This window comes from Brienomyrus brachyistius, chromosome 23 (assembly GCF_023856365.1).
Source record: "Brienomyrus brachyistius isolate T26 chromosome 23, BBRACH_0.4, whole genome shotgun sequence".
Lineage (NCBI taxonomy): Eukaryota > Metazoa > Chordata > Actinopteri > Osteoglossiformes > Mormyridae > Brienomyrus > Brienomyrus brachyistius.
Window position 1 is genome coordinate 837,193 of NC_064555.1, and position 23,176 is coordinate 860,368.

Here is a 23,176-nt window from a genome sequence, read left to right on the forward strand (position 1 = left end):
ATGATTTCAGTTACTCTTGCTTGAATTTAATGCAGTAAATGAACGTAACCTTCAGAATCCTGAACAAAGTCTCGCGTCTCTTGAAAACATTACAATTCCCCAAGTATACTTCTGAATAATAAAGTCCCACCTCCTTACAGGATTTGATTGGAGCTTCATGGCTGCACAAGGCGCCGTCTGTAACCGGCTCCCCGTCGTCTGAAGCCCCTCGCTGCCGCTTCTCACCCATCTAAACGCCTCTCTGGTGCTGCACCTTCACGTTGAATATTTGGCCTGAATATCACGCAAGGTCAACCTGCAGTGTCATCAATAATTCATAGGGATCTTCACTATACTCTTTCAGCAAAATTTTGCCATCTCGCTCCCTCCCATTGAGTTTTTTTATAGCCCTCTCACCCCCCCATCTCATCCTCCCTCTCTCTCTCTCTCTCTCTCTCTCTCTCACACACACATGCCCTCATCTATCCTTCAATCTCGGGACACCTCTTTTAATCGCTCTCCTTCTCAGCTTGTGTTTCACCCTGGCTTCTGAATAACCTGCTCCCCAGAGCAGTAACCCCCCCCCCCCCACAAACACACACCACAGGCAAATACCCCCTGCCCCCCCCCGACCCCAATCCCCCCCACAGAGCCAGCTGCCTTGCATTGGGGTGGGTGAAGCAGCCTCCCTTGAGTGTGTGTGTGTGTTCACGCGCAGGCGCCTGTGTGTGTATCTGTGTGTGTGTGTGTGCGCAGACCCTGCGAGGGGAGGTGCTGCATGAGTCTCGGCACACGCAGGGCACAGCGGCGGCGGCGGAGGCAGCAGCCGAAACAGCAGCGGACTCTATTGTTCCCTCTCTGTGCGGACAGCAGGCAGAGGCGCGCGGGAGCGTTCGTCGCCCCGGTTACCTTTCCTGGAGGAGTAACGGAGCCCTTTGAGGGAAGGAGACAAAGCCAGCAGCAGTCCTGCGGTTGCTCCCTTTTCCTTCTTCCTCCTCTGGCAGCACAAGTGCTGGTGTCCCATTTTGGTCCCCTTTTTTTCTCCGCTGTGGGGGTATTACACGCCTCGGTGGAGCCATGCGGCTAAGCGGTGGGGGTACCCTGGGAGGGACCCTCCCCTGGCTGTGCGGAGCTGTCCTGCTAAGCCTCGCCGGCTGGGACGTCCAGGCACAGACGCAGGAAGCCAAGTCTGTCTACGTCTGGCAAACAGGTACGACCGTCTACTCCTCTCTGCATGGGTGCTGGGGGCTGTGGGGGGACTGTCCTCCCACACCAAAACTGATATTTGCTGGGAAAGGCTCAGATTAAAAGGTAGCTGTAGGTGGCAGGTAGCAGTAGCTGTTTCTTAGAGAGCATCATGGCTATTGTGTAGAATTTTGTTCTATACGGTGAAGCTTCTCCTTTGATTTATGTGATTTCCCACAAACCCTGTTTATTTGATAGGGGAATGTTTTTGCTTGTCTCTCCTACACGTCTGTCCAAACATATGAGACAAAAGTTTCTCATATGTGGGTCCCTGAGCTTTGAAGCTTTTCTCCACTGAGTTTTTTTTTGTGTTTTTTTTGGGACTGTGATCTGTTGAATTTTGAGGGAATGTAGTGTGCTGCCCCCCCCACCCTAGTGGGATGTGTCTCTGTGGGATGCTGGTTTCGCGTGTTTACCGCAGCCTGCGATGTGCTGTGCATTTCACTTGCTCTTGGGGGGGGGGGGGGGGTGCGCTGGGGGGGGGGGGGTGGTTGGAGGACGTCTCCCACTGGAGCTCCCTTGCACATTGTCCGAGACTGTCTATTTTTGTCTCTGTGAAGCTGGGTGTGTGGAGAGATGCCTGTACCTGAGGTCGGGTGGGGGGTATCGTCAGAGTGGTACCGACAGCCTTCCTGTGTGTTTCAAACAGGGATACAACCCTCATGAACAGCGTAATACGCGTGAGCCGGGATCGAGCAAAGCCGTGTAATGAAAATCCCCTGTTAATTCGCACGCATCGACATGCAAACACACTACAACGTATTTATTTGTGGTCCTGATGCGACTGTCTGTGCTCAGCTCTTTGAAATGGTGTCTGTCTCACCGCATGGATCAGTGAGGTTATCCTGCACGGAGAGGTGACCGCGGTGGTCATACTGGGGGGTGGGGGTGAGGCTGGGGGCTGCGAGCGGTTGGGCGGAACTGCTGAGGCTCAACGAGTGTCCCGGGACCCCCTAGCAGATCAATGGCCTATTTCACCAATCGATGAGCTGTTTCAGTTGCTTCCTGGGGTCAGATGGCCTTAGATCAATGCAAAGACGCATCGGGGTCCCAGATGGGAATGGAGAAAGATCAGCAAACCGTTGGGCGTAGGACGGTGGACCAGCATCATCCGTGGGATTAATTGAGAGCTTTCTCTGGATTCAGGGACAGTGACGATCAGGGAGAGGAGCCCAGTGTGATGAGGAGTCAGCTGTGAATCCAAAAATGCTTGGAAACTTAATTTTGTGTTCGGTGCAAGATTTACACTCACTTAAAAGACATACGACCTGAAGAAAGACCTACTGCAATTTCACAGTTCCAGATTTCTTCAGGGCCATCGGCCAGAACCATGTGATCAGGGTGCGGGGGTTGGGGAGAGTGGGGATGTTCAGGCTTCTGCCATCAAAGGAGCAGTAGTGGGGAGATTAAGGGCAGAGACAGGCAGACAGGAGGGTTATCCTCAACATAGGCCTGGGTTCACAGTAACACCCCCCTGCCCCCCCATGCCCAGCCATCACACTGCCTCTGGCCAATCGATGAATTTTCTATGGGGCGGGGGCACTTGGTAGATCCCCACCCCTCCCAGAGGGTGTCCTTTCCACTGTCCTGGGTCCCCATGCATTAAAAAGCCACGGAGGTTTGCCAGATGGGCAAAGATTGTAGCATTTTTTTAAAGGCAGCTTGGCTTGATAGGATGTGAACTGGCTTTTGTGGTGGGGGGGGGCAGGAGCCACCTCAGGAAGCCACAGTCCAGGCCTTAAACGTGGGGGCTCTGACTAATATAACGACTGAGGGGGGAGGAGCCACCTCAGGAGGCCACAGTCCAGGCTTTGAGCTCTGACGTGTTTATTTGTTTGGCAGGTTATTTTACCACCACAAGAGGGTGAGGGGGGAGATTTCAGGCTGGTTTAGTGGGATATGAGTGATGGTGTGAAACGGTGTGACCCCACGCCACGGGGGCCCCTAGGAGAGAGTGCCATACATTGTGCTCAGTTCCTGGATGGACGGTGGGGGGTGGGGGGGTGTATTCCAGTGCTCAGAGCCCGTCCGTTATGGGGAAGCACTTATGAATCATTTAAGGACCCTGTCACATGCTGACAGACAGGCTGGTTTCATTGTTTTGGACCTGCAGAAAGCCTCCCTGATGCTGGGGTCCGTTTAGCCCCCCAAAGGCAAAATGCCCCATCAGCAGAAATGCACCCCCATCCTAAAGGCCTTTAATAAGACTAACCTGTTAGTCCCTCAGTATTCTCTACATCTGTGTATAACGGACCATTTGGGAGGCATTCATGGGGTGAACCTGTCCCAACGTTCTTCCTCAAGCATTGAATTTCACTACTTTAACTGGTCCAGCTTTTTGACTTTGAGTTGAGTCCCATTTATGGACCATTACTTACTGATTGTACTGCCTTTGAGCATTTCTCTGGCACACAGAGGACTGAAGGAGACACCGCATGGTCTTCCTCTATGTAGAATTTCTCATTTTTGGTGCCATACCGTGTAATGAAAGCCTGACGCCAGCGGATGGACTTGGCCCGTTTTCCCCCAGATCTGACGCGCACACTATCACTGCAGCTGTCATGTACGGGATGCAAGCCACGGCTGTTTTGTTTACTGTGGTCGCCGCCCCCCACCCCAGTCCTGGTGTCGTGGCCCCACACATGTAGGGCCAGATGCTGCACGAAGAAGCCTGGAAGGGGATTGGGGAGGGGGAAATGGGTGGGCGGGGCCGGCCTCTCTGAGAGGTCAAAAGCCCTGCTGTTCGTGAAAGAGCAGCCGGCTGTTCCGCCTCTCCGGCCCGGCGGAGCTGCCTTTCATCTGCGGAACAAGGCGCCTGTTTGGGGTCTGTTTAGGGGAAGAAAAGAGGGAGAACGAGAAAATAGCTGGCAGGTTCCCCTGCCTGTTCCTCAGGGAGCTTCCCAGTGGCACACCCCCCCCCCCCCCCCCCCCCCACCTGCATTCAGCCGGATTCCCACACAGTAGCTGTTGACTCCTTCTGGCCAAACACACTCCCTCCTTTCGCCCCACACCACTCTCCGGTGCTCATAATTACCAGAGACGGAGTTGATTTGGGCTGCGGCATCTTCTCACCCCCCTGCCTCCTGAACCCCACTGTGGGGACACCCCCTGTGCCCCCCCTCCCCGTGTCAGATCACTGGCCTGCCCTGGCGATAGCAGGCGAGCTGCTGAGCTAACAGCATCCGCGGGGAAATCAATAAATAAGCAGCACTACAAATTTGATTAACAATGAAGTATACAACTATTAGTTCCAGTTGAATGGACACATTTGTCAAATCAGCCGTCCTTTCCTCGCCGATCTGAATTGGAGGAAAACACCTCCCTTTGTGTAAAATCCTGACCTTGAGTGGATTTCTTCCTGAATAGTTTTTTTGAAGGCAAATATTGTTAATGGACAGAAAGCACAATATCTATTTCAGTCAAGTGTTAAAAATAGTAATTGAAATGTTCTTAATCTCTCATTTTAATGCCATGAATATGCTATTTAATGCTACCTGTTATACTGCTATTGTAATTCTTCTTTTGTTTTCATTAACCCACTTTCGTTAGCCAAAAAAAAATAAATCCTTTGACTGCTTTCAGGCTTAAGTATTAGAACGCTTTCGTTTCTGAAATCGGTTTCTCTGCGCCAACCAGAGGCTGCCTGTTTACCATAATTAAAAATGATGCGTATGAGCTTTCTCTGGGACCCCTGAAGAGGCTTCTGGCTTTGTTTACATCCATCCCCTAAATCTACAGATTTACACTGGTATTAGTGTCCAGATTATAGTGATTATGCGCTTCCAGAGTCCCCATCTTCCCCGTGAAGTCGCTGCGGATCATGCTTCCCAGCATTCTCTGCTTCACTGGTCCCATCTGAAGCCCTGCAGCGAAGTCCGCCTGTCAGTGTGAACCCCCCCCCCCCCCCCCGTCCCCGTCCCTGTCCCACCCGACTTCCCAGCTGCCACCAGACGTGGTCGCCTCTCTCTGTCAGTGTGCCCCTGGGGCAGCGTTTCTCAACCCAATCCTCAGGGACAAGCAGGCAGTCCACGTTTTTGCTCTGTCCCAGCTCCCAGTAGGGAGCAAAAATGTGAACCGTCTGGGGGTCCCCGAGGACCGGATTGAGAGACACTGCTCTGAGGGAGACTGGCATTTAGCCGACTCCAGAGCAAGTGCTGGGAACAAATGCGGGTATCATTAAATGATTCGTTTAGAGTGCTGCAGGGAGACGGGTGCAGAGAGTGACTCAGCCCTTCGCCAGATTGGCAGGAATGTGGCCCCTTATGATGTAAGTGGGGCATGATAGAAATGAAGAGAGAGGCCCTCGTAACCACTGGGGAGGGCGGAGTGGAGCAGGTCCATCTGACTGCAGAAGGTACATGGACGGTGAGCGACAGAAGAGATGAGTCAGAATGAACACCGGCCAAACCCTTCTTCTCTGTGAGTCCATTTCACATGAGCTGCTTGAAATAACACTGCTATCTCTAAGGTGTTAAAAAAATCCCATGTCCTCCCAAAAAAAAATGTATAAATTGCTTCGAATCTTACTTATGTTTTGTCTATCTTTGTTCAAGCTACACTGTGATTTCAGCTACAGAGAGGAATTGTTTCCGGGGATGGTCTAGTTTGGTTTGAGTTCCCAGTGATCTCGTCACCTAATCTGACTGGCTAGTTGGGATATTTGACTCCCTGTAGGGACAGAAGCCACTGTGCCGATGTTTGATAAACCCAGAGGGTTTTTTTAACTCCTGAAACGTGGATAGAATGAGTCACCATCCGTCCCGAGAAGCTGAGGATGAAAGCCACAACGCGGAAATCGCGATATGAGAGGCAGCCCTTTTCATCCCGCTAAGAGGGTGTGCGCCGCTGTAATTATCTGATCTCCCGTTTGCTCTAATATCTGCAGCTTCTATCATCCTTAGAATTTCAGTGGATTTGAACTCTGATGTCCGTTCTGCGCCTCGGTAGTGTGTGAGTGTGTTTTATGTCTTATGTCCTGTTGCATATCTAATTAGCGAAGTTCCACATATTCTTAAGTTTCTTCAGTTTCCTTGTTAATTTTTATTAAGATTATGAATAAGTTGATGTCCTTAGCTGCGATGTCACCTGCTGCCTCCTTCCCTCTCCTCTGCTCTCAGTTCTGAGGGAATGGGTCGGGTTTCTCCTCTGCCGGATCACTTCCACCAGTTCTGTGACTGTGAATCCAGACGTCGGCAGATTCCAGTGCATCTTGACTTTGTGCTGCAGGTCCTGAGGACAGCTCTGGTCCTGAGGTGGTTCTGGCTTCACGAATGACCGGCACACGATCGGAACTTTGTCTTATTGTGGGAATAACAGAAACGCCGGTCCAGCTCTCAGTGTGGCCTGCTGTGATGTGAACAAAAGTATTTGCGATTGGAGCCTCATCAGTAAGGGGAGAAGAGAGGGCTGAGGCTGCAGGTCCCCCTCTCTTTATAAGATGCCAGGAACTTTCCAGAAGCCACCAAGACGAACTCCTTTATCTGACTGTCATGCACGGTGTAGCATTGGGCCCTGTAATATTTCCCCGGCGGCTTCCTCTCTCCATCGTGCTTTGGACTGGAGGCGCTTATGAGGATGGAGTAGCTGATGTGGGAGCATGACGACAGGGTGATCATGATGGAGATCATAACTCAGCCAAGCTGGGCCGCCATCGCGGCGCCCCGAACCGCGGCAGAATCCCATTAAGCCAGAGATGGTTTGATGAACTCATTATTCACGCAGTTTGCTTCTTCCCTCCAACGTCTCGAATGTACTGAAGTTCCCACCGGAGCCGTGGTAATTACCAAAGAAATCAAACAGACCGTCTTCGTTTTACGGTTTCGCGTAGCAGGCACATTAGTTTTCTGTGTGAGGGCGAGCATGGGGGGAGGGGGGGGGGTGTTTCCGAGCACTGGGTGGGGGTTTCTGACATTCCTCTGCCATACTGGGAAATGTCAGACGGTAATGAAGAGCGAATCGAACAGGTCTGTGTATGCGGGGAGGAGAGAAATGGCGACCAAACTTACATGCTCCTTCCTATAATGGCTGGGGGTTCGAATTTTGCCCCCACTTTGTGCGAATGTGTGTGAAGTTTGCATGTTCTTCCAGTGTTCGCACATTTTCCCCTGGTCACTCCAGTTTCCTGGAATAAGACCCGGGGGGCTTTAAATTTCCCATAGCACACGACTATATATGGTGCCCCCTACACCGCGCTTTCTAACCATGGCCTTGTGCTGCATAAACAGTTATATGGTTATTACAGCAACATCCAGATTCATGTGTCTCTGAACTAGAACATACCAAATTCCAGACGTGGTATTATTATGGTATGTGCTTTATAAAGTGCATTTAATGTGAGTCGTCTTGACTCATTAAAGCGTATACTTTACTTTGGAGAACGGTAACTGTCCAATAAGCATGACAGAATTAGAATATATTTGCATCTCATTTGAATCTCATTTAATATCACTTATGAAGTGGCATTCAGGCAAAAGGGGAAGAGCCCCCCTTCATCTTCCGAGTGTCCGCAAGCCCTGAGCCATGTGCAGTTCTTCTGTGTACGGGATCTAAGGCCTTTCCAGCAATACTCTACTCTGACTCAAGCGCCGGTTAACCACAGCAAAAGGAAGCTGGCATCATCTAGGGTTTGTTTCATTATAATTCACTTGCAGAACCGAGTCGCACAGCACTGATCTGTGGTCAGTTTGGAGGGGGCCTTTGACACACATGCTTGCTGCCTGGTCCAGCAGAAGGCAGTGAAAGGTTTAACCCGCTGTCTCCCGCCACCTTAGGCGATCTGATCATCTATATACTGGCCAGTACAATCGCTTTCATTATAACTGAGAACAAATGGCAGCTTCAGGAGAAAAACAAACTGGCCGTTGCCACCAGGAACAAAGGGAAACTGAGGAGACACGTTCTTGCCTCTGTTTGACCGCGGGAGAAAGAGGGCGTGAGACTTGCTTCTGTCCGGCGATGAATAGACGCATGTGACGTGGGGGTGGGCGGACGGAATGGGGGCGTTTGACAGAGAGGGAGGGGTAAAACACATGACAGCTGTTTGAGTCTTAACCAGAGGGAACTGGACTGGGACGTGACGATTTTGGGGTCTACAGAGGATTGTGCGTCAGAGATGAGGCTTATTTTTTTAGACACTGTATACAGGTGTATGAAAGTGACAGGAGACAGTCCCTGACTGCATCTGGTCCAGGCATGTCTGCCCCCTCCCTCCAGTTTTACAGTGATGTTCTTGTTGAAAAAAACAGTGACACAAGCATTGTCGGCATATAAATGGCAGGGGCCCCAAACGAAGCATCAGTGTTCCCCAGTCCAGTCCTTGGGTCCAATAGGCAGCCCACATTTTCTCAGGAGCTGGGACGGAGCAAAAGTGTGGACTGTCTGGCAGGGCGCTGGGACGGAGCAAAAATGTGGGACTGTCTGGCAGGGAGCTGGGACGGAGCAAAAATGTGGACTGTCTGGCAGGGAGCTGGGACGGAGCAAAAATGTGGGACTGTCTGGCAGGGAGCTGGGACGGAGCAAAAATGTGGACTGTCTGGCAGGGAGCTGGGACGGAGCAAAAATGTGGACTGTCTGGCTGGGAGCTGGGACGGAGCAAAAAATGTGGACTACATGTGTAATGTGGAAATCAAAGAAGTCTGTGTGTAAACCCTGTGCCCGGAGAGCTAAGGAGCCAGAGTTATCTCAGCATTGCCTGCATGGTTCACACATAGCTGCTTTCCGGCGGGCAGGTCAGTCCCAAACGCACTCAGGTCCTGGCCTACCTCATACCTCGTCATCTCCAGTCCATCTTATCCCTCTGCCGGCTCTGTGGCTTCTCAAGCAACATCTTATGTTACACCTAGTAGATATAAACAGTAATTAATATAATATTTTTGTAAAGTGACCTCAGAAATCAGAGAGAAATCACATGAGCCCGAGCAGAGTATGGATTCTGTGGGTGAAGTATGAGCTCTGACCCCCCCCCCCCCCCCCCCCCCCCAACAGACACCACAATCTGACCTATGCCAACCCTTCAAGCCTGACCCCCACCTGCCAAAACTGGTGGGCGGAGCAGAAAATATGCACTCATTTGGCCAGTCTCAAACGGGAAACATCGCCATGTTGACGAGCTGATGAGGTGAAAATCCGGCCACACAAAAAGGCCCGGATGACAGAACAGATGACAGATTTTACTCTGAGAAAAAGAGCAGAGCAAAGCGACACCAGAATGGTGGGCGTCTGTCATGCAAAACATCAATGTTTTGCTCCCCTCTCCATCTTATCTACAGACACTTTGTGCCTCACATGACAGACTGACGCTGTTTGTTTTAAGCTGCGTACTGGAAGCCGATGTCACTGTCCTACATGTCACCCGACCATGAAACACCAAATGCCGGCCTATTGCACCATCGCAGCTTTACCAGCATGGTTTGCATGGAGCGAGAAGCGGCCTGCAGCACGTGTGTGTGTGTGTGTGGTGTGAGTGTGTGTGTGTGGCAAGGGCTCAAAGTAAGACCCAGTAACTGACTGATACAGGAATGCAGGGCGGGTTACTGGTTTTATTTTATTGTTTATCTGCAAACTTTGCTTAAAAAGTCATGAGGATTTAAAGCTAATACCATATTGCCCAGTAAACCGAAAACATACAAGTTTTTCTAGGATATTGCTGCAGTGCATTTATATTGTTTGTTTGGGTAAAATGCGGGGTGTTAATATGTGTTAATATCTGTAAGATATCACTGCGGGGGGCAATCGCCATAGTGATTTTACGATTAGCACACAGATGGTGAAATTTGTGAATGTTTTTTGCTAATGATGTACATCGTCACCCAAACTGGAATTTAGGTCAGGTCCCGCCTCTTCTGTGTGAGCCTGGGAACGGACGTATACCTGGACACCCCTCCCCGTTTGGGAGATTCCGTGATCCATCCTTGCTGCGGTCGGAATATTGAACGGTACTTGGGGCAAGAATCGGTGGGAAAAAAAAATGTAATCAAGGGGACTTGAAGCGAATGTGACATTTACAGTGTAGCTTTTCATCTGCTCCTGCCATGTGAACATTTGGACAGCTTCAAAAAACTGGGATTCCCATCTGGAGACCAGTGACATTTCAGAATCCCCCCCCACCCTCCAATCGATGGTGGCAGTATCCTGTGTTTTTTTTCCATCGCGGACCGACGTTATCCGTCCACCTGCCGGCAAAACTCGGAAGCCCTCGCATTTCTAATCCCTGCCACGTCATCCTGATGGGATTCATTTTTTAATAAAATAGATCACTTGGGTTATATTGACGTGGGGGAAAAAATAGTGGAAATTCATCAAAAGAAATGTAAAAACCCGGCATTTTCAGGCAAAGAATCTTAGTTGAATATGAAATTTTAGACGCAGAGGATAAAATGACACATTCCAGTGACGTAAATGTCTCTTCTAGAAGATAGAAGGTATTTCAGAGATAACGAGTCCAGGCTTCATAGTCATGGTTATAATTACGATCGTCAGTGAATCTGGCTTACTTATGCCCCCCCCCCCCCCCCGACACACACATATGCACATGTTCCTGTCGTGCACACCTCCCTCCTCCCTCATCTCCACCCCTCATCTTTCTCAGCCCCTGAGATCTTGGTGGTGAATCTGGAGATCTTTGACAGAAAGGGGAGCTGTGTGTATGTGGGGGGGGGGGGGGGGGGGGGTTAGCTGTCAGTTGTCACGTTTCATTTGTCCTGTTTCCTGCTTCTCATACAAAGCCAAACAAAAGGAATATCACGCGTAACATGATCAACGCGTGTGAAATATTTCTCGTGGTTTGGCTGTAACGAGCCAGTCATGTAATCCTCCGCGGTTTAGTGCTGATTGCTCTGATTGTGAAAGCACAGGATAAGGGTTTCATCGAAAATTCGTCTTTAAAAAACACCAGTGACAGCAGGCTCAGCACTGAGAATCTATTTACGGCGGCTGGCAGCACGCGGCTACTTTGGTCTTATTATGTCGTATTTGGCGACGGCGGGCGTGCGACTCTTCGAAGCCGATAGTCTCCTCTCTCGTGGAGTGTGACATCATCCTTCAGATGCACCAGATAAAATGGTGTGGGGACGTGTAATAACAGGCACCCCCCCGGGGGTTTATGAGCATTAACAGAACTTCAAGCACTGACGCCTTAGTCCCCCGGTTTAAGCAGCGACTGACAGACGGCGTCACCTGTCCGCTTGCCGCCCATTCCAGCGAGGCGTCTGCAGTCACAGGGTCACTCGTTGAGCCCCCTTTAAGGCCCCCCCAGCACCTTAATCTCCACTAACTGATGACTTGCCCCCCGCCAGCTTGGCTCTCTTTCCACCGGTCTCAGGGATTCAAAAAGGCGGAAGGATAGATTTTAGTTTGAGGTGCCATTTACTTAATAACATCAATAAAAGTAGGTGGGACTCCCCAGCGTGTTGCTTTTCCTTTGGCTTCTCATCTGTTCCTCCATGACCTATAAGACAGTCGGTTGCGATCTGCTCACACGTTTCTTTGACGTTTGGAGAAACGCTAACCCTCCATAGCGTCTTCGCCTATACAATATTGATCAGTGTTTGAGCTCGCCCGCCTCCTCTCCTCCATCCTCCCCTACCCACCCCTCTTTTCAGTTTATGCTACAGAGATCCCTTCCCATAATTCTCTTCTTCACACTCCACAGAGTTCTTTCGCTCACCGCTGTCCCTCTATACAGTGTGAATGGAACGGCTTCCTTTAGGAAATTGAATTAACCCCCCCCCACCCCCCCCCCCACCCCACTGTAGACCTCGAGGCCCGGGTTTGCTAGTTATTCTTGCTGCGTGGTGAGGTTGACGAGCGGCACTGAGGAAGGGCCAACCCAGCTGGGGGTGTGAGGCGGCTCCGCACCGGCGGCCCAAATAATGAGATGAACAGCGTGCTCTCAGCTCGGGGTCAATAAGCGAGGCCGACGGAGCTTAACGCCGGCGGACAACGTCCCCTTGCTGTGGAAGCACTCGTACAAACGACAGCGGCGCTGTGTCATCTTGCCAGTCAATGACACGCTGCTGGAGCGCGCACCTCCGATACCGCGCACCTCCGAAACAGCGCACCTCCGATACCGCGCACCTCCGAAACCGCGCACCTCCGATACCGCGCATCTCCGATACCGCGCACCTCCGATACCGCGCACCTCCGATACCGCGCACCTCCGAAACCGCGCACCTCCGATACGCGCACCTCCGAAACAGCGCACCTCCGATACCCGCGCACCTCCGAAACCGCGCCACCTCCGATACCGCGCACCTCCGATACCGCGCACCTCCGATACCGCGCACCTCCGATACCGCGCACCCTCCGAAACCGCGCATCTCCGATACGCGCACCTCCGATACCGCGCACCTCCGATACCGCGCACCACCGCTTACCGCTTGTTCGCACCGCGGCTGATGAGCAAATGCAGAGACACTGTATCACATTTTTATCTGTGGGTTTTTGAAGAAAAATAAAAGAAACACTTTCTAATCTGCCTGGTTATTCTGTACAGGGTCTCCCGCATACTGTCATTAGTTTACTGACCACAGTTATAAAGCAGTATGTCAATATGTTATATAAAATTGCCGTCCCATTAAGTACAGGGCATGAGACACTGACACTCAACAGGCACTTTAGAGACACAAACTCGCCTAACTGCGCATTTTTGGACTGCAGCAGGACTGAAGAATCCCCAGGCAATATCATACATAATTTATGGTGATATTTGATCATTTTGGTCAGTCCCATTATGGGTCATGTTAATACTGCAGCTGCTTGTAAACCACAAAACTGTTCCGCGTATTACTTTGTGTTATGTACTGTACAGCACATATTCCTACTCAGAATTTAGCTGCCAATACCAAATCATCAGGTTTGTTAATATGTGACACTGGATATTTTAGAAATAGCATTGAATGCATGGCTGTTTTATGAAAATGAAAAGAGATCAAAATGTAATCCGTCCCTGTTTTTAGAAAGGTTTCCAGTGGCAAGCCCCCCCCTCCACCCCCCCGTAAAAGAAAGCAGGGAAATGAACTGAAACTGTGGAAATATGTGCTTTCATCCAGCCTGGTGGGTTTTTGTCAAAGAGGGGGGACCTTTGCTGTCGTCATGCCAACGGCAGTGATGCCGGTGGGAGGGCTTCACTGGAGTGGGCAGCTCTCCAGCTACTTTGCGACGGCCGCAGGACCTGAAAGGCGGGTGGCGGTTTTGTTTATCTCCAGCTGCCCACTCCCAGACCTCGGCGCTGTCCCCGTGCGGAGCCACCATCAGCCTCTGTCCTCACGTCTCCATCCTCACGGTTTGCTGGTAAACAGAATCATTAGGGGAGCAGTACAGCAGACCTGGGTACTGCGTCGGATCTGCGTAAAGTCACCCATGACTGGGGAGGCGACTGCTAGCCAGAGGAGTGTGGGTTTGACACTATGGACCCCACGGCGATCAGAGGGGACAGGTGTTTGTGTGGGGTGGGGGGTCAGGGTGGCCTGCGTAAGGGAATGGGGAGGGATGCAGTGATGGCAGCTGACTCGACAGATAGGTGGCTCTTTTGGGTCTCACTGATTCGTCCTTAATGACGGGCGTGGAGTGGAACCACCCAATGGGATGCAGGTTGTCTGCCTTTGTGGGCGTGTATTACCAGTTATAGAATGCATCACAGCTTCTATTACAGGTTCTTATGCTGTTATGTATAATGTTAATTAACTCGTAATTGTGTTAATGTGAGTTTTTGTTATAGTGTGTATAGTAGTAATATTGGTCAGTTTTGACTGCAGCCAGAATGGGAGTAGATTGGAGACACATACATGCACACACACACACACACACACACACACACGCACACACACGCACCACACACCGCACACACACACGCACACACACACGCACACACACACACACGCACACACGCACACACACACGCACACACACACACCAATCCGGGAGGGCCTGGGTCCTTTCTTCATGCATCATGGGGAGCATGATGCTGACCTCATTAACCCCCCCCCCCCCTTTATATTATGGCTTGGACCAGTTGCTGGCCACGCGCCCTCACTGTAGTTCATGGAAACAGTAGGCAGCTGATATGAACCATGTCACAGGAAGCACGGGAGAGACCATGCGTAGGGGAGACGGGGGCCGTCCTGCCCACCCCACAGCTTGTATCGCTGTGATCCTGCCTGCCGGTCACAGAAGGCCTGGGCTTTTCATTGCCTCTGTTATGGATTATTTGTGTATAAGGCTTGTGCAAGTAACTCTGGTACATCCATACCACCCGCTTTCCAGCTGCCTGGAGCCTAGAAAGAGGAGAATGTGCAAACTTCACGGCACATTGTAGGCTTGAGTCCGCAAAGGCTGAAGATGTGGGGATGAGCTGAGCTGCCCTGACTGTAGCAGTAGACCCCCCCCCCACATTAGAGACCACGTTACTGCTGGGCTCCAATAAAAGCTCTCATTACATCACTGCAGTTTCATGCAGCACTAATAACTGCTCTGTCTTCAGTTAGATGGAACAGGCGCGGATCACCTCTGCTGTCACTGCATTCGTTTCCATTTAGCAGATCACAGAATCACCCAGCTTGATAGAGGATCTTTCTTTCTAGAACAGCAATATTGTGTATAAATCACCGTGGGTGGAAACTAAATTTACATATCCGTTAATCTGCGATGGTTATTGCACTCTGGCAGCTTTGCAGACAGGCATTATCGAGCAGAGGTGAAGGAATGTCGTCCCAGAGTGGTTCCACACACACCTCAGGTTTTCTGTCCAGTTAATCCTAGAAGAGGCCCCAGATGGAACGTGGTACCCCTGGTTCTGCCAGTCTGCCTCCAGCCTCGTTCACGCTGCCCCCCAGCCGCGGGCTGGTCTCACTGTCCACTTCTCTGACACAGCGAAGCCAGCACGCAGATGTCAGCACATTCACATACTGCTTGGAGTGTGTGTCCTGCTCCTATCGACTGCTCATCGTGTTCAGGCTGCACAGGGCACATGGCTGGGGTGCACAGTAGATGGGATGCCAGCTCTTTGCAGGGCAGAAACACAACAAGTAACTTAGAGATGCCTGTCAGCTTAATTATGTGTCCTCGGATTGTGGGAAGAGACCCATGTGACATGGGAAGAGAGCATGCAAACACCACACAGAAGCAATATTGTAGCCCCCCAGTACTGGAAGAGGGAGGGGCAGCCCTTGTGTGGTGTATGCAGGGGCCTTGTGACCGATTATAATTCAGTTGTCCCGCACTAAACAGCCCTTTGTATTAAAATTATTAAGTTGTGCCCCCCCCCCCCCCCCCCCTAATTCTCTCCTATGCCGTTGGGTATAGAGTATGAGTGTATTTCCTGAAAAGTATAGACCTGCAGTGAAAGTGCCCTTGAAATTCTGATCTTTGTACAGGAGAAGGTCAGTGGTAAGTGAACAGGAATGGGTTGTGACATGCATCATTGATTGAATTCCATGAGTGATGTATTTCACTTTCTATTGGTGATGGCTCTATATACAGCACAAACGTGTCATTTTTTCGACAGTGCATCAGTCCTGAGTGAGGTCATCAGCATCAGTCCTGAGTGAGGTCATCAGAGTGCATGCAGGTAGCTTTCTTCAAACTCTGTGCGTCATGCTTCTGTACAAAGCAACACAGGCGATGTGACAGTGATTCGCGTGAGATGGGAGGGTGAGACTGGCACTTATAATAACTCTGATACATTCTCAGATCCTGACTCACCTGACTGCATCGTCAGTCCCACGATTCCTGTTTCCACACCTTGTGCCAAACTTCTGTGCAAAGGATCATGGGAACCTGAGAAATCCTCGCTTGACCCTCTGTATTTTTGACCTTCCTTTGTCCTCTTGGAATACCCATGTGGTTTGTGTGCTCCGGGAACGATTTTAAATCAAAAGGTCGGAGAAAAGGTTAGATTCCAGTAATAGTAGCCATTGTGGTTAAATCAATGACATCATCAGCCATCCCTGGAGGGGACTCTGGTGATACCACTATGGGAGGCTCCTGTTCCTTTGCTGAACGCAGCTGTGACACACAGCAGGCAGCATCCTCTACTTGGGAGAGACCAGAGTTTCCCTGATACTATTCATAAGCCAGATAGTGAAATGAAGCCCTATCAAGACGTCTTGACTGAGATGGCGAGGGAATGTCTTTGGTATCCCACAATTCTGACTGTACAAGGTGCGTTTGGCCGATCGCACATCTCCAGTCTGGGTTTGGCGCGGCCGTCCACGTGCCGCCACGGCTGGCCTAATGGAGCCGCTCGGCGCCCAGATTCACAGAGATGTACCCCCATCTGGCGGGATGCCCCCTGTCTGCAGAGGCTTCAATTACAGCTGGCAAAGTGATTTCAGACCCACCCTATGAGCCTGGAAGCAGCCCATAGTTCTGCTGGCCTTGTTGTTTGCTGATTTTCTTTGTGTCGTATGTGTAATTTTAAATGTGTGCTACACCTGCAAAGAGACCCGACAGCTCCCAGTCTCTGCCCCCCCTGCCGTGCTAATATCCGAAGGCAGCAGCAAAGGGGCCTCCCTGATTGGGAGTGGCAGTGAAATCAGTGGCCGTCTTCCCTGATGGGGACCCAGGAAAAAAAGAGGAGTTCGGTTTTCCAGGAAAAGCAAAAAAAAAAGAAAAGAAAAGAGCAGGATGTATAATCTCCTGCTTTTATCCCAAAGATTATAAGCGGGAAAGCCTCAAAGGGGTTCATTTAATTATCATTTCTCAAATAAATGCCGTGACCGGTCATGTGTGAGCTGGATTATGGTTCAGTAAACTATTGTTCTATTGTTTGACATGACAAAGGGGACGTTTGTTTTTTTTTTTCTTTCCTGAGAAAATACTGGGTGTAAGCCTAATCCGCAAATTACCAGAAGCGGCGTCTGCTTAATGTTGTTTACTGTTACGTTTTATCCACATCCATCCGTCTTCCATAGCCGCTTACGCAGCGCAGGGTCCCGTTAAGCCTGAAAATGATCCCTGTAAACACAGGACAAAGGGAAACGGGAGCAGCTCAAATGGGGGACAGTGTCCACATTCACTGCAATAATCCATATCCGAAAGTAAAATCATCCCCGGTTGTTGTTTGCGCTGGGCCCAACATTTTAATCTCCTCTCTGTTTTCCATCCATACACCCATTTTCCAAACCGCTTATCCTACTGGGTCGCGGGGCCTCTCTGTCTTAATTATATATATTTAATTATATGAATGTGGATAACGGAGAAAGTAATGGCTGAGTTTTAACGACTGCCCGTTAAACCCTCTTCGTCGATAAGCCTGCCGATCGGGATGTGCGGGGGGAGGCTGTCGAGTGTCGCGACGGGCAGGGGGCTCGGGCGGTCCTGTGCGGATGGAGGCGCGCTGGGGGAATCCCGCCTCTGCTTACCACGTGCTGAAACCGCGGGGATGCCCTGCGCCTCCAGTTGAGTCAGCGTGCGGCAGCTATCCGGAGACAGTCGTCTCAATAATTAATAAAATTTTAATTTTGCCTCCCCCATCACCAAAGATATGTTTTTTTCTTTTTTGTAGGAGATTGTCAGATCACGCGCAAAGTGTGTTTAACCCAAATTGTCTCCGCTAATATCGATGCATGAAATGATTCCAGTCGAGTGGACAGACAGACGCGTGCCCGTATGATGATTTAACAGTAATGGTAAATGTATATTTGTGCGAGGTTAGGAATTGAGCGCTGTAATTGGAATGCGGGTTGTATCCGCTTTCTCTACAGCTTCAAACGTCTGGTTATTTTGATGCCTTTTCCGGGGTTGAAGAAATGCTCCGTTCTGGATCTTTTCAATTACTCACTTCAAGAGTCACTTCACAGGAACTGCTGTATGCTGAATGGTAATTTTCAGACTTTCAATGTTTAACAGATGAGAAAAAAAAACATTTTATCAACACAAGACGCCGCCACCACCACAATCAACAGCAGTTAAATAGATTTTTCTGTATGTTACGTACCGAAATTTATAGAGGCAAGCAACTCAATATCGCATGGCGGTGCAGTAGGGAGGGGCTCCATCATCGATGGTCTGAAAATAAATCCTGCTTCATTGGCATTTTCAGAATGTAACATTTCAGTATTTGTGGGATATTAAGTGCTAATTTAGCTTGGGGATATAAATGTACAATGAAGCAGCTCTCTTGTTAATGAAGACTAATAGTAAAATAAATATTAATCTGTAAAATGATGCTGCCTTCTGCTTGAAAGGACACCGAGAGTAATGGAGGCTGCTTTGCAGCTTCTTTTGTTGCAGATTTGGAAATTTGTCTTGTTAAGTGGAACAACTGAAACTGTCATGGTCCTTTTTGAAAATGGATCTGAACCGAAGAGCAATCTAACATCTCCAGATGTGCGCGGCCTGCACATCCCCCAATCGCCCAGGAGACCGGCTTTCTGAGAGTCACTTAGCTGTGTGCATTAATATTTTAGCACGGGGTTATGCTAATTCAGCAGCAAGACGTCTGAAGGTCTGCCTGACATAGGGGCCAAGGTGAGAGGCTGAGAGGCTGGTGCAGGTCAATGGAATTACATTCCTATACATGGGCCGACATATATGCAGACGCGGGGCAAACAGACACGCGCAAAAGCAGACATGCGGACGCAGGCTCCCCCTCCACCCCGACACACAGGCACAGAAGCGCACCTCCCCTCGAACGTCTTCCTGTGAGGCTCCTCACCCCCGCGACGGACGCCCGGGACGGCCAGCCTCTCCCTGAATAACTAGCTTATGCTCGAAAAAAGGGAAGAAAAATGGGCAGGATTGGTGTGAGACTCTACGGCGAGGATGCGAGGAACACACCCCCCCGGCAACCGCGGCCAGACACCGCAGTTCGCGTCCATCTGCTCTGTTTATGGCAATTATCCGACGAGGGGGGGGGGCGGCGTTGGAGGGAAGGGGTGGGGTTGGGAAGCGGAGTGTGTCTGCGTGGGTTTGTGTTTAACACACTGTGGGGACCAAATGCCCCCACAGTTTGATAAAACCTTTTACTCATTAGCAGGGGGGAGACATCGCCACAATACAAACCTCAATTTTATAAAAATCTGTGAATGCAGTTAAGAAACTAAAATATCCAAAAGTCTTGTGTTTCGTTTGGTTACTTGTGGTTAAGGTTGTCATAGTTAACATTAGGGTTATGCTTGTAGAAATGAATGGTGAGTCCCCACAAAGATAGGAATATTGGGACTGCGTGTGCGTGAGTACGGTGGGAGCAGGGGGACACAATGCATGCCGTGACAGGAGCTAACTATGGACATTGATTCCCCGTGATATCTACATGAGGTCTTGCTGAGCGCTTCTTGATCCCGCATTTAGACGAACCCACCCCTTTTGAAACTCGCACAAACTGATCACGTGGAGCCAGAGGCGGGATGAACACAGACAAGACTTCACCTTTAGATCTCTGTCCGCTCTTATTGTTTGCGTGGGTGTCTCTTCTTTCCCCGTTCTGAGCGTTTGGCTTTTCCGTTTAATGTCGCGCAGTCGAAACTAGTGCATTGTGTCCTGTGTGGAAGATGAGCCCAGATTCACACAGGAACATGACTACTGCCCTTTGTACTCTGATACGTTCTGCTAGCGGCTGGTAGTCAAAGCGTGCGGTCTGTGGGAGTGTGGTTCACCACATACCACGCAGACACACACACACGCTCTCGCACAGGCAGAATTTGCCCGTGGGGGGGGGGGGGCTTTCTGAGAGAGATGTGTGATACCATGACACTCTAATTAAAGTCCCCGCCTGTCGTCGGGCGGGCTGGGAGGAGACGTGGTGCGAGAGTTCCAAAAAAAAAAAAAAGAGAAGGGAGGTGTCTTCACAGCTCTGAGGGTCAGCGGCAGAGCGATCTTACGGAGATCTCACACCATCTTCTTATGGATCAGCTGTGAAAACAGTCGCTTATTTACTCATTTTATGGCGTTTGCTGAATGATCTGTTCCGCCAAGGCTTCACGTGTAATGCGATGCGTGTGTGAGTAGGAGGGCGAGCTCTGTGACGCCCAGCACTGTCATTGGCGCGACTCATCTGTTCCTTTGTTTCCCTGTGACGTTTCCTGTGGCCTCTAACAAGCTTTTAAACCTCTCCAGTTACCATCAGCCTGCAGAAACATGTGGCAGTGGGGGGCTGTAAATCTGAAGCCCCCCCCTTCCTGGTCCAGGAAAGTGCCGTGTGTGTGTGTGTGTGTGTGTGTGTGTGTGCGTGTGCCGTACAGGAGGACGGACAAGCGGACACGTGGCAGCCAAACCATGCCAGCCCAGCCCGAACAACAAAGCTCGCTTTCCTTCTCATTTTCTCTCTTCTTATCTCACCATCTGCAGCTTTTCGGTGGGGGGGCTCGATGTCTTCTCAGACCCTGCACCACCAGCGCCTCCAATCAGTGAGAGAAATCCCCGTGAATAATTCAGTGGGTCGGTTCCCAGTCATTGAGCAGACGGCGGGGGTGATAATGGTAGCCGAGGAAGCTGCGGTGTTTGTAGGAGCACCGCAGATCGATGTAGGAAGCCCCTCCTGGAGGACTGTGCTTATGGGATTGTGGGGGTGGCAGGGAGGGTTGGAAATGGCAACACCTACATTCTGTATGGCTACCCCACCCCCAAACCCCCCGCTCACGCACGCCACTGGCGCCAACTACGACTTGCGGTACACCCGCAGCCCGTGTAATTGATGGCGCTACTCTGAAAATTTAATTAACGTCTGCGGAGGAGGGGGGTAGCTGGGGGAGCCATGCTGCTGCTCACCGACATCATCTCCCCGGGCACGAGATGCTGGAGCTTTCCCGTCCACCGAGGAGGAGGCCACCTCCTAAGGAAGCGGAGGCAGGCCAGGGCCGCCGCTGACGGGCGTCTGGTGCCGTAATTGATTTATCTGGCTGATACTTTCTGTTGATGAGACACGATGCCGAGGATATCGATCGCCGTTCCAGGGCTCCTGGTCCATAGCGATGGCAGATGATGCCACTGGGCTTGTTGTTTGTCCATTAGAAGACAAATAAACCATAATGTAGGAAATTAAGGTTAATATAAACAAACATGGTGAGCACATTGATTTATGGAATAATATGAACCTTACACAGAGGTTTTCTCTGCATTTCAACAATTCGATCGTGTAGTGATGGGGTCAGTTGTTGAAACCCCATGCAAATAACCCCCTAGCGTTGAGTCACGGGTACCGCCAAGCACCGGCGTGACTGGGAGAATCTCCCATAATCCTTTTGGCTCCTTCTAAACACCTTTCCTGCATCTCCTGAGTCCTGACTCGTTGAGTTTCCTGCCACGAGCGGTCAAAGCGGCCTGTTTCCAGTGAGACGGACTCTGACTGTAGGCTTCATGTCCCACACGCGCCGACTCGTATCCAAGATGTACCTTCCGCACACAACCCGGCTTGAGCACAGAGCCCCTGGCTCCGGCAGATCTTCCACACGTCAAGCCGTAAAGAGCCTCATTGCTTCCGAGGTCCTTTTATGTGCTTGAAAAGCTCTGTGCTGTCGTCACCGGGTTGGGTTTTCAGGACTTCTCTGTGGCACAGTGGAGCCTCTGGTGCCACAGAGACCGGTAAAGTGAGACGTGGTGGGAAACAGCTGTATCATTAAGGCAGACTTATAGTGTCACTCCCTGCCTCTGTTGGCTTGACAACACAAACTCATCCCTTAGCGTGAACATGTTCCTCCATTACTTTTATATCATTTTATCTCCACCCACCCTGCTTTTTGTCACCTTGGACTTGTTCTCAGTAAGTTCAGCGTCCCCTTGGGGCACCATCATTTATTGCCCTAATTGTGGAATCGATATGTTGCGCAGATCCCCAGAAGACCTAGCGAGCCACCTTGAACAGCTAGCAGAGCTGAAGCTAATTTGTCCGTGTTTCTGCTTGCGAGCGTCATCAGTCTGCTCTTCCCACTCTGCCGTGCCCACACTCCATATCTCCTGGTAGCGATGGCCTAGAAATGACAGCTTTCTCACGGCTCCACATACCTAGCAACCGCTTCTACTGAAATCAAGCTCCTCAGATTGAATCCCTTAAAGCTTTAAGCTGATTACCTCGAAAAACATTAAAACAGGACCATTTAGAAACCTGAGTGGGCTTTTAAGCCTTCAGAATGCCTTACTTCGGAGATTTTTGCAGCCCTGAATTTTTCTTATAGTCAGTGCAGAGTGTTCTGGCCTGATTGTTACTGCACATCGTCTTGCTGCGACTGGTGAGAGCCCAGTTCCCGGCCTGAAATTAGCCGCCCGCTATGAGGTGGCAGAGTGGAGCCATAAAAAGCTCGGAGGGGGAGGCATCGTGCGGCTGCTCCTCTGCAGCCAGCTTTTTGTCTCTCCCTGAAAATGTGATGCCCCCCCCTCCCCCCCACTGCTTCTCCTCATCTGGTCATGTTCCAGGGTAATGGTGATTGAATTTTGCCAGACGATTATCTGATTAGTTTTTAGGAGCTAAAGGCATCTCAGCTGCTCATTTGTGATCCTGTTGAACCTCACTTTGGGTCAGTATCCACCGTGTTTATTCTCTTAATCTATACCTGAATGATAGCTGTACTCAGTGAGATGTTTTGCTCTTATTAATATTTTGGATTTAGCGGATAGGGGAGTGTAAAGTATCCTGTTCTTGGACACCAACAACCATTTGGATGTATGTCTGGTTTCTCAATGTCTCTGCATCAACTAGTGTTCTTTGGGGTCTGGGCTCTCTCCTCCCTCATCTCATGACCTCTGTCTTGCCATTTGTTTACCATTTGACCAGTTAAATACCATGTTTCGTTCAGTAGATCGGCCTGGCACACATCCCCGAGATTTCTATTGACTTGTACAAATCTAGACCAAGGTTTTGTTTCAACCAACCACTTGAGTATCTGTGACTGTGACTCTTTATGCTCAACTGATTGGTTGAAACAAATTCATGATCCTTCTGTCCCAGTTTTCCCTACTCCTGTCCGTGATGCGAATTTCTTTGTCATGATAATTGAAGTTCTGATTTTAGTTGTCATGAATT

The 23,176-nt window shown here is 50.3% G+C and overlaps 1 protein-coding gene across 1 annotated transcript in view; it reads left to right on the forward strand.

Moving 5' to 3' along the window:
• Positions 1–776: 776 nt before the first annotated feature.
• LOC125718782 (thrombospondin type-1 domain-containing protein 7A-like) overlaps positions 777–23,176 on the forward strand; it is an 84,099-nt gene continuing 61,699 nt past the window's right edge. The window contains exon 1 of the mRNA XM_048992859.1: positions 777–1,189. Within this exon, the coding sequence (XP_048848816.1) occupies positions 1,057–1,189 (133 nt within the window). The 5' untranslated portion in view covers positions 777–1,056. The remainder of the gene's footprint in view (positions 1,190–23,176) is intronic.